The sequence below is a fragment of the Cryptomeria japonica genome, chromosome 11 (genome assembly GCF_030272615.1).
Source record: "Cryptomeria japonica chromosome 11, Sugi_1.0, whole genome shotgun sequence".
Taxonomy (NCBI): domain Eukaryota; kingdom Viridiplantae; phylum Streptophyta; class Pinopsida; order Cupressales; family Cupressaceae; genus Cryptomeria; species Cryptomeria japonica.
In genome coordinates this window covers 485,828,259-485,840,887 of record NC_081415.1, presented here as the reverse complement: position 1 = coordinate 485,840,887, position 12,629 = coordinate 485,828,259, and the positions used below count along the sequence as shown (strand labels likewise).

The 12,629-nt window shown below is 34.9% G+C and overlaps 1 protein-coding gene across 1 annotated transcript in view; it reads right to left on the bottom strand.

The window, feature by feature from the left end:
- Positions 1 to 12,629, bottom strand: part of LOC131032438 (tubulin-folding cofactor B) — a 188,294-nt gene that overhangs the window by 164,761 nt on the left and 10,904 nt on the right. The window contains exons 2-3 of the mRNA XM_057963410.2: positions 4,016 to 4,167; positions 249 to 367 (exon numbers count right to left, since the gene is read on the bottom strand). Coding sequence (XP_057819393.1) covers positions 249 to 367; positions 4,016 to 4,167 — 271 coding nt within the window. The remainder of the gene's footprint in view (positions 1 to 248; positions 368 to 4,015; positions 4,168 to 12,629) is intronic.

Below are 12,629 nucleotides of genomic sequence, written 5' to 3'. Positions count from 1 at the left end.
AATGTTGTATTCATAACGAATCTACCTTCAGTCAAAAGTTTACAATAACTCTTACAGCAATAAATATCATATTTTTATTTTTTCCATGTATCTTAGGACTTCTCCATGAAGACAGGAATCTTGCTACGTTTGTTCACAAGTCACAGAAAACATTGAGACTGTAATAAGTCTTAAATCATTTGAAGAAAACATCTGCTATTTCAAAGTTAGAAGCATACATACAATATATGTAACAATACACTACGTACCATCAAGTTTATCATAAGCATCTTCAGAAATGGAGAACTTTTCCACAAGCGAAGTGTCTTCCAACCAGCCTCCAGCTGTCACAGAGGATGGATCTAGATCTAGAATATGTATGCGATACCTGAAAAGAAGATCAACCAAGGAGAAAGCCAAGTAAATCTACAGTAAGAGTAATACTAGAAGACACTCAATAAAGAAAAGTAAAGCTGCACCAATTATAATACTGTTAACCACACTCCATAAGGTTGTGTGCTTAGACACATGCCCCTTTCACTATTTGGTTCAGATATGTTTAAGTATATTTAATAGTAAAAAGACTTTTAGAACCTAAGTTTAAACCAGTAATTAAAGCACGGACTTCAACCTAAGTTTAAACTTTTAAACTTTGAACTTTTCATTTTAGAATTAGATTATTAGAGGATAAAAGAAGAAAGAAAGAAGAAAAAGCAAGGACGAAAAAAGAGTTCCCCTCACTAAGTAAAGCATTTTTCATCCCTGATATTGAGGTAGGCTGTAAGCCACAATGCACCAAAATAATAAGATGGATGGAGTAATCAAGACAAATTGCTAACCTTTATTTATCTTACCAATGGATCTCAGAATCAGAAAAAACATGCAAAATGATTAGCAATAATGAAGGCGCTTGAATGTTTATCTAAAAAAGTTGCAAGCCTAGTTCAAAAACTCAGACTCCACAGACCCAAAATTTGGCTCAGACTCTACACTTAACAAAACTCAGCAAACTTTCCAAACATTAAAAAGGACATAAAATTGTAAAATGTTTTTTAAATACATGCATGTTACTAAATTTAGATAATATATAGCTATATAGATGAAAAAAAGAGTTAAATACACATCATAGATTAAAAAACAAGTTCAATACACATATCAACGTCGGGCATGAGAAATGCACTAATGTCAGTAGTTACATGCTTTTTAATTTCCTTTCCCACTGATTTAAAGTTGTGCCTAGAAATCGCCTCATTTTTCAATTGCAGATCCATTCATAGCAACTCAGTTTTGAAATTTTCATGAGTGGTTAAAATCCATTCATTAAGGTTATAAAAATGGAGATCGTGAATTCAATTATGTAGGAGAGTGGGATTTGTTTTTCGTAAGCAAATTTTACAAAGAGATTTCAAAGCGTAGCTTGAGCCTAAAAATGGTTAGGAGCAGCACCTGGTACCAAGGTGTAGATGCAAGTCCATGAAAGTGGAAGTCATTGGTTCAAACACCACTGTTTTTCACTAGTTTGCAATCATGCTGCATTTTGTGCATAACCTATTACAAAAACAGGAGTTTTAAATCCTTTAGTTTTCCTCTAAGCAAACATATATGTGCAACAAGTCTAATCATAAGTTTTGACACATTCTCTATCTATCAGTGGTGATAGGTTTTCATTTTGAAGTCTAATTATTATATTTTATGATTTTTGTAATGCGTGATTTTCAGTGGAATCCAACACCCCAGTATTACTATGAAAATTGGTAATGTTTATAAGGATACTGTGATTGTAACCTAGCACTTTCTTGCTGCTGCTGGTATCTGATGGTGGTTTGATATTTTGTTCATATGCTGCTTTTCATGGCATTTGATACAGTTTGTGATACCCTCTTCAGGGTTCATTGTTACATATGCTGCTCTTTTAATATGTTTTTGTTCTTAGTTGTTAGAGTTTGCAGGGTGTTTGTCTCATTTTTTGGTACCTCTTGATCAGGTCTGTCACCCTTCCATGGGTTTGCAAAGGACTTTGTAATCTTTCATAGCTGATATACCTGGTTACTGCTAAAGGGTTAAAGGCCCTTAATAGAAACTCAATATCACAATCAAAAAGATGTAACCTATATTGTCAAAATCAACAAATCAAGCCAAAGAAACAACGATTATTTCTCATAACAATTCTACAATTCCAAATTTTTCAATAGTTAAAGTCAAAGATGCAAGATCTTGGTGGAAAAGTTATAAAAATAATGCATTGATTCCAAGATGTTTGGTATGGTGTTATTTTGAAAGTTAGGCCCACAAATGGTGGCATAATATCAAATCTAAACATGGAAAATGAAGGCTTATATAAAAATATAAATTGATATTGGTATTGATATTGATATATAAGAAGATTGTATAGATGTGAGATATTTACAATACATTAGGTCACCATTGTCATGTATAGATGAGGAAGTAACATGTCTAGATTCTAAGGATAAAACCATAGAGAAAAATTAAGAATTTAATAATTAGGTTTATTGCATAAACCTAAAACTAGAGGTTAACAGATTCAAAATCAAAGAGAGAAGCAAAAACATGAATATATTTATAATCATGTTTCATTGCCTTCTCTTTTATTATAAAGATTGAAAGTGAGTTTGGTCTAGCAACAAAGTAAGTTGCTGGTATCTTTCAAGATCACTAATTTATTTTCATGGGCATCTTGTCCCACTCCACGACAGCTAATAAACTATAATTTTGCTCATTAATTTACGGAGTATAAGAAAGAAACAATGGCACAAACAAAACCAATCAGAAATATACAAGGTTACCTATCTATAGAAGCATTCAAACTGCTTCTATAAAATATCACACGTTTATCACTGAAGTGGGCTTCACTTGGATCCAACAAATATCATAATAACAAAAATATTCACAATCACGGCTAAACTTGAATGCCTTATAAATTACATATCATAATCAAAAGAATAAATTATCCACAACATGCATAGCATCCTATGTCACGCATCACCATAATAGTGAAAGTAAAGTTTTTGTGACGTTTGAATTTAGGGAAACAAAATGACCAAGTTTTAATAGTAACTAGTAAGTTCTAGTGGTAATAAGTTTATTTGTACTTGTAGCTTTAATGGGGTCACTGAGCAGAAATATGGCATGTGGCTGGCTAGACCAGGGCCTAAAATAATTGGTTCAACCTTTCAATATCCTGGATCTAAAGACACACCAGCTGCTGAGTAGTTTGGGTCAAGAGTCAGAGTCTATGACTGTCAAAAATGTATATTATAAGTAGGTTAATGCAGAAATAAAAGATGAAACTAAAAACTATAGTAATGCAACTTGTGATTGTGCTTGCCTATAAGCTCACTTGGTCTTTTTCAGATCACACAGGGGCTCATCCCTCTGTGAGCATTGTGCCCCATCAATTCAGATTCACAAGCTACTCCTGAGATATGCAAAAACAAGCATCCAAAAGGTAATCCACAAAACTGCTAGATGAGTTATACATACCACAAAAATGAAACATCACGAGTCAATTCTTGGTGAGATAAAACCAAATATGAGGTCATTATTGGAAGACAAACACATTACAAGAACCCATTGTCACATTGCATATACATTTATGACATGCTTGACATGGCCTTTAAGGCAAGTGGAACTGCAGTTATCCAATCAACAGCTATATTTTGTGAAAGAAAATTTAAGAATACAAATAATACTTTGAGATTGTCTACGTTACCATTTCCTCTTATATCATATTCAAACCACCCCTAACAGCTCAAGTATAGATAACCTTTGCTTTGTTTTTAACACTAATTCCACAATATTATGCAAAACAGTTCTCAGTGGATGAAAAGTAAATGCACGTCATAATTTACCCAGGATTATTCTATATTTGCATATTAGAACTATCAAGCTTATAGCCTTATTCTATATTTGCATATTTCAAGCTATCAACGGACTAGTAAGCATTACTTTCCATGCCATAAGAGATGAGCGGTCAAAGCTTGAAATGAGAATCAGTAAAAGCGACCAATAAACTCACCCATCATATGGAGAGTAAAACCCAAGAGGTCTTGAGTCTTCACTCATGTCAGCAATCTTCTTGTCATTATCATCAAAGAGCTGAAGAAGCATAGAGTCAACTGCTGTGCCACAATTCTTCCAAAGCCTCTCTTTTGTGGCCCCAACTGTAGACTGCATAAAAAAATGTACTTGAATACAACTTCAAAACGGATTACACACACATTTATGAACATAAATAACAATGATGCAAGTGTCTCTGTGTAAGAGAGTGTATCTATCTAAACACAACATTCTAAACCGAAAATCTGAATCCATGCTACATGAGAGATGACACTGTCATAGAATTATATCTGAGAATAAATAAATATGTAAAGCAAAAAGGTAAAGCAATTTGTTGCAAATTCAGCATTCCAAAAGTGAAAATCCCGTGTGAGATTCCATACAGCTAACAAGGAAATCAGGAAAAAGACTCATAAAGCGCGTAAGCCCACTACCAGGCAACCTGACTTTTGGGACAGCACCAAAAAGCATGGCATCGTGAACTCTAATCTGCCACAAAGCATACATCTTGATGCAGCAACATCTTAGTGTTCCAAGTTTCCAACCACTTCCCGAGAGAGAAGCTAATATAGTGGTTACCATGATTTACAAGATTTTTTGGACTTTGCATATGCTTTCCGAATTACCCTATATAATCAAATCAAAACCTTGGAACTGAGCTTCTAGCACTCATTTAATTTTCTTCAATAAACAGTGTGGCAAATCCATTGATAGGTATCCACAAGCCTCAAGAAAGGTCTCTGAATACTCAGCAAATCTAAGACTGATTGCATCCTTGATAAATACACAGCTTAATATCCAACTTGAAGAAATTTTTAGAAGAGGATAGAGAATAAAGCCATGAATCTTCTCCACAATACTTTATCAATGCTTGAAAGGATTATCTTCTTTATTCAATGTTACACTATATTACTCAGAAATAAGACAAATAATCTCTTATAATTTAAATTTTAATCTTTATCCAAAGAAGAAATGCAGGAGACAACCAAAGCAAATTGTCACAAAAGAAAGGTCTCGTCTAAATTGTTTGCCTGACCAATGCAACTGAGCTTCAGTAGCCTCTTGTGCCTTTCAAACATTTCAATAAACCTGCCTGTCACTTCAGCTGGGGTGGGAAGGATACACAGGACTTAATAATTCAAATCCCATATTGATGTGACCATACCTTATAAATACAATAACTATCATTAACAGTTCCGTATTGTTTTGTGGGATTTATTTTTCTTTGTGACTAAAGCATTTTTGTGAGTGAGACATTGGCTTATAACATTTTTTAAGGCATTACTCCTTTATGGGTAAACTTGAGATTTACTATTGAGCAAATTCCTATGTTTCTCAAATTTATTCATCAGAAACCTAAATAAGGTAGGAAAAAATGAGGCCTTACATAACATAATAATGCAGGGTAAAGTCCAAGAACCCAATTAAGGATTGTCAAACCAAGCAGCTCGGCACAAATCCACAACACAAAAAAATAAATGCACAGAAACAGAATGGAACACGGAGTTTTGTTGAATTTCAAAAACAAAAACCATACAACAAGGCACAAAGGCCATATACAACTGATCATAGTGTTATGATATAATTTTGCTAAATGATATAACAATTCTAGAAGAGATGTGGGATGATGACATGAGATTAAGGGGATGCATATTTATACACATACAAGTTCTAACAAACTCATTACAATTTTCAAGGATTGGGAAGACCCTCTTGCAATTTGGCAGATATTTTGAATTCTAAATTATCTCCTCTATACAAATCAATATGGGCTTCGATTCCTTTGGGACACGCTAGGAATAGATGGCACCAACTAAGACCCAGGCTGCAGCTGTGAAATGGTCCCTAAGGCTAAGGATTTAAATTTGCATAAAAAACTGGATGCCATCGAGGACGTCCTCTTCCTGAATTATGCTTCATTCTAGTAGGAGCTTGACAATTGAGAGAACTAAGTTGTTACATTACAACCATGAATAGAGAAGTCATAAAAACCACTAATGAAAACTCATGTTGCTACCACACAACTCGGTCTATCATCAAGAGAACTTGCAAGAACCTTTTGTGATAAGTACAACAAGATTTTCACAGCCAAATCCCTCTCCGCTAATCCAGTATCGTCATAGAACTTAAAGGAGAGGAAACAAAGAGTGCACACTTTATCCCCAAACTTAGAGACAAAAACCTATATAAAGAGTAAAACCAAGAAAATAACACTAAATATTTTTGGTTGATATAGGATTTTTGTTGGCCAATTATGCTCCTACATCGAACACCATGCTTGCAAATAATGGTTGAAAAGTAGAACCACTCTTTCGCTTGATTCTTCAACCTCAACATTTGTACAAGTTCTATGGAAATGAGTATGCTCCCTCCTTTACTTCTTCCAACTATAAGGCACCAAGTTGGGGCTTATTCTATCCTTCTCTGCCAAGTCTTAGCCAATTTGCACCTATCCATATTTCTTGTGAACTGAGATATTCATGATCCTGTCCACCTCCTAAAGTTTTGTCATCCCGTAAACACCATCTTCTTCCTTCTTTGAAACAAATCCATAATTCCTCCAAATAGGAAAATCAACTACCTTTACTCTCAACCACTACCTCCTTCCTCCAAACCACCTACAACACCGTATCATCACTATAGCTACATGGATCTTCATCCTTACCTTCATAATTGCTACTTCTCTAATCATCTATTCCTCTTGAATTCCCTATTGGAACTCCTTAAGAACAGTACCTATTGCTGCTATTGCAAACCACACATGCTTCCCCTTCAATACACCATCTTCAACCTTCTTTGAAACAAATGCATAATTCCTCCAAATAGGGAAACCGACTACCTTTACTCTCAACCACTACCTCCTTCCTCCAAACCACCTACAACATCGTACCATCTCTATAGACTATAGCTATATGGATCTTCATCCTTACGTTCATAATTGCTACTCCTCTAATCATCTATTCCTATTGAATTCCCTATTGGAACTACTTAAGAACATCACCTGTTGCTACTATTGCAAACCACACATGCTTCCCCTTCAATACACCTTCCTCAATGACACTTGTTGCTTCCCACCAATCAACCTCTTGTCGGCAACTATGTTTCCAAGTTCAAACCTTAAACCAATAAGCAACCTCTCCCTCACAATATCCCCTAGACTTGTGGATGTCACAACTTCTTCAGCATCTTTGCTTAACCAATCACCAAACTTGGACTACCTCCACTCCTTCACTTGTGCCTTGACCTTTCAAGGTGTGCTTCTTCCAAACCTCCCACCATTGATATATGTAGGAAATAATACTATCTTAACAATAGGATACTTGCATAATAAAATAGAATCCAAATAATTAAGCTAAAAAATAAACATTTAACATGCTCTCCACCAAATAATCTTCCTAGCAATGCTCAAACTATTAGTCAAGCTAGCTGGCTATTATTTTGAGCAGCACCTAACAACTATTGTTGTGTTGTCCACTTTGTTAGGATTAAGGTGTCTCAACCTTCGAGTCCTAACATTGATAATTAATTTAATTAATTATTATGGCCACTTTGGAGTTTCTATTTTTAGGGGATTGAAGTCAAAGATTTCATGTTAAAGATAAAAACAAATTTGACAATCTCCTATGTTTAGAAGAGAGACTTGTGAAGTTTTTACTCCTAAATGAAAAAAGCATAGAAAGCATTTTTTGCTTTTATCTTTTCTTGGAGGCTAAGTCAACGATTGAAATGCATTCTTTGAAGATTTACACCCAAGAAAGAAGATAGCTTTGTTTGGATATGCAGGATGAAGTTAGAGCCATTGATGATGTGCTTTATTTAGCTTTTTTGCATTGTTGAAGATGGAGTTGCTTTCTTTGGCACCTAGCTTATATATTATTGAATATTTGTTGTATTATTTACTGTAGAGGAAGGACAGGGTGATTATTACAGAGCTACTGTTATGTTGTCAGATTTTCTCCAGTGAAAAGTAAGATTAGTCTCCATGTTAAGGCTATGAGCTTGCAAGTGTATTGTAACTTATTTGTTGCATATTAATGCATTGGTTTGATGCTTTGGAGAGTGGGGTTTTTACCTGAAAAGGTTTTCCCCACGTATATTGGTATTTATTCTCTTCTATCTCTTTCTTCTTTCTTTCATGCTTTAAATTATTAATTTATATGTCGTTATACTGCTGAAATTTACATAGATCTATGAGCTGAATTATCTTTCCTCTAAGCATTAATGAAATGGGAAATTAACTATGTCTATTTCTGCTTTAAAGGCATAGTAGTATGTTCTTGTATCATGACATTAAACATTTAATCAAAAGAAAAAAGGATACTAAAGATTCATACTGATTCTCAAAGGTCTTTTTAGGATGCCCTTTTCCTTTCAATTGGTATCAAAGAATCAGCTCCATGATTTGCAAGTACTTGCTTTTTTCTTGCACATATTGCACGTGAAGTTTTCATGGTGTTTAAGGTTTTGGGTATTTCTTATGTTAAGAATCAAGATTTCTTAGCCAAGCAAGCTTGAGGGAATCTATTGTTAATAAATTGGCTGATTATTAATCCTTGTTTGAGTGGAATTCTTCCAGTTGATCTTGTTTTCAAGTTACAACAGGCATTTGAAGGAAGGAAAAGATGGAGTTTCATGGAGTTGATCATGTGCTTTCATTTAATATGATATTGATTTGGAGCTCTTGTTTGACAGCATATAATAATCCTGATGCATGGTGGCTATGTGCAACAAAGTATTCATGTTGGGTGTCTATTTTTGACTCCTTGGTAACATGTAGAAACTTGGGTTGTCATGACTATGGTGTGATGTGCTTATGTTAAGTGCCTGGTTTAAGTTCCTGGAATTGGGAGGCATTGTTTTATTAGCCCTGAGTTTGTAATGTCCCCGTTTTCGTGAGCATCAAAATTCGAGGGATTAGCCTATTATTTGGACTCTCGTTGGCTAACATTCGGAATAGAGAGTCTCAGTGGCAGTTTCACTTCTTCAGTTCAGTCTTGGTTTCAGTTCCAGGGCCTTGCAGTCAGTGTATGGGCTCAGTTGAGGGACTTTCTATTTATAGAAAGTCAATCTAGCAATTGTGCTATTTTTAGTCAAGGCACCTGGACACATGGGGGTTGTTCAGTATTGACTCCAGCTTCAGACGGCACGTCAAAAGACTAAATAATGAAGGAGATATTAATATTTTAGTGGTTAAGTTATTTATTTAACTTATGTGCTTATATTATAAAGTCATAAAGTGACTTTATTAAATTTAATGCTACTTAAATATTATAAAATGACTGTATTAAATTTAATGCTACTTAAATATTATAAAGTGACTTTATTAAATTTAATGCTACTTAAATATTATAAAGTGACTTTATTAAATTACAAGTCACTTAAATTTTATAAAGTAACTTTTGAAAAAGTCACTTAAATGAATTGTGCGCCCAAGGTGAATATAACTATGGAGATGAATTAAATACATTTAAATGTATTTAATTATGATTTGGGCATGGCTTTTGGGAAGTCGTGCTTTTTGGAGTTATAAGGAGAATTAGCAATTCAAACTCATTATTATTGATTATTTGACATTGCTTGTTATTTTTTCTGTGGATTGTCTGAGATGAGGGTTTCAGAGGGTTTGCTATTGAAGAACGTTCATTCTTCATGAATCTGTGATTCTGAGGCTGTGAAAGATCAACTAAATAATTGCAAACTGAGAAGGCTTCACACAGAAGTTTTCAGGTGCTTCATCAGAGGTTATTTGTGTTAGTTATTTGCAGATTTGGAATAAGGAAGGAGGCAATACAGTTTAGAAGCCTCATTAGCAGCATTCTTTCAGTTCAATAACCAGCCGTATAGGATTCATTGCTGGTCGTACCAATTTGGTTGGCACGTGGGGCTCCTGAAAAGAGGTGTTTTGCCTGGAAGGTTGGAACGCCTACCCAAAGTGCAATTTGAATGCACAATTCCCAACGCCTAGTCCTTTCAAGCTATTCTACCTACTTTTTGGCTCAGAGAAATCATTTCCTGGACTTGTACGGCCTTTTTGGTCAGTTTCCCAGTTTTGGCTGGCAAACACCAAATTTCTTCATTTAAAATAAGCTAAGGACCCACCGGTATGCAATTAGCAATAGGATTTATTGTAGCAGGTATCTTATTCATAATATAGTTGCAGTTGCTCTCAATTTTGTTTCTATTTGGTTTTATGTGCAATTCTTGCTTGGCACATGTGTTATTTTATGCTTTAAATTTGTTCAAAAACCTTGAAAATCCAAAAACACAACAGCAATAGCATTTCAGGAGAGTTAGAACCAACAGGGTTCCAACAGAATGCATGTAGGCTATGAAGTTGATCATTAGATCATCTGAAAGCTTCTAGAATAGTCTAGCTCATTCATATGCATATACATGATGGTAATTATGGAGTTGGCCTATAAATGGGCTTGAAAATCCTGGACCTCTTCTTCCTTTTTTGGTTGGTTATACTTGTATGTATCAACTTCATGTTGGATGGATCTAAGGGTTTTATAGATTTTCAGTTCAAAAGCTATGGTTATGCTTACCTATGCTATTCCATTGTTCTAGTTTAACTATTTTGGTGTTTTTCAGACTTGTGGGTCTTCCAAATGATAAGTGGACATGGGTTTGCATGAGTGTTCATGAACATGGTGGTTGCACAAGTTTTACACGGTTAATCAAAACTCGTGGTTTTGCAGATCTGCAAGTAAGCTATCTTTCAGATTATGTTTCCTTTGTAGTACTTCTAGATGCAAGATAGTTGCAAGTTTGCATTTATGATTTTTCGCATGTTGTGAGGAGGTTTGATGCTTTCTCAATGAGGAGATGTTTATATATGGGTTGTGAAGTTGATTTGTACTTTATATTTTAAAAAGGTTTCTGGACTTTCCTTTGAAGATTTTGCAATTTTCCTGTTCTACTAAAAGTTGTGGGTTTGTGTAGATTTGGGTATTCTTGGTGGATTCAAATTTTGAGAGAGATGGTTTTGCATGTTAACAAAAATTTGTGGTTTGTAGATCTGTGGAAAATTGTTATGTTCCGATTCTTAGAATTTTTTGGATGGAGACAATTTCAAATTTGAAGGAATACTTTTTATTCTTTGACTATCGTGCTCAACTGTGGATTTGTATGGCAGATCGGGTCTGATGGTGATCTAGTGTTTGAGTCTTGAAATCTATGTGTTATCCTCTTTGATATTTCAATGTTGCATGTTACTGATGTGATGTTGAGTTTGCATGCTTCATTGGTTTTTGATCTTCGAGTTATGAAGTTGTGTGGGTTGATCACCCATTTGGATGCAGTGAGATAACCCAGATGTGGACTCTCAATATCCACAAGATTGATTCAATATTAATGCGGATTTTTCAGTTGACCTTGTTTGTGGTCAATTATGCATTGGTATGCTGCTTTGAGATTAGAGGATGGGTGGTGTTTTGAGTATTTGGATGGTCAGTTCTTGGGACTTAGAGCATGTTTATCACAATGTCATGTTAGCTTGGTTTCATTTCATTGGTTATACTTTTCAGTGGGAGCTTTTGACTGTAATGTCCCCATTTTGAAATAGGATTTAATAATAAAAATAAAATATAACAAAATAAAAATAAAATTGAAATTAAAATTCAAAAGAATAAAATTAAAATAATAAAAAATTTAGTTAAGTTTAATGAATGGTAAAAAGGCTTGAAATGAAAAGTTGCGACTCCCTCAAACATGAGATATAAAAGGGAGAAGTGAACTTCAATTATGAAAGGTTGTGACTCTTGCCAAAAAGCAGGCATGATGAAGAGTTGTGACCTCTCCCTCACATTGGAAAATATAAAGGGGAAGGATCAAATGGCATGGAGGAAAGGAAGGGAATTAGAGGAGATCTAGAGCAGATTCAAAGAAGATGTATATGTAGGGATCTGAAATAAGATTTCAGAAGGAAAGAAAAAAATAAAAATGCAGATCTAGAAGAAGAAGATATGCAGATCTTAAATGGGATATATGTGGATTTGAAAAGAAATAAAGACAAATTTGAGAAGTGAGAATAAGAAGTGAAAGAGCAGGAGTTGTTGCCAAACAGATGTATCTTTTCATAACCAAAGGGTGTGACACTTTTTCTCCATGAAGGGTATAAAGTGAAGGAGACATCATTCGAAGAAGGGTGGAACCAAGAATAAGATCAATCAATCCTTTTGAGGGAGTATCGAACTTCATAGCTGATTTCAAAATAATAAAGAAAGGAAGCCAGCAGACTTGATAATAGTAAGGGCAAGATTTAGGGCAATCCCAAAAGGGGTACATTACAATCAGTATCAGAGCACCGTTACCGCCAGCCTGAGGGGCAGAGGATAGTTGATGCAACTTAGCCAAAGGGATCAAAGGGCCTTGGAAAGAGAAAGGAAGAGACTTGCATCCACCAACAACACAACGAGCAAAGAAATGGTCAACGAATTAAGGACCTTCATGGGAGCAAAAAGGTGGGGTTATGCTCACTTTTTGGCTCTAATTGGCTTATGAGCAGCAAGATGATGTCAGGCCCACTTTCTGGCTCTAAATGACTAAATGGCTTATGTGCAGCAAGATGG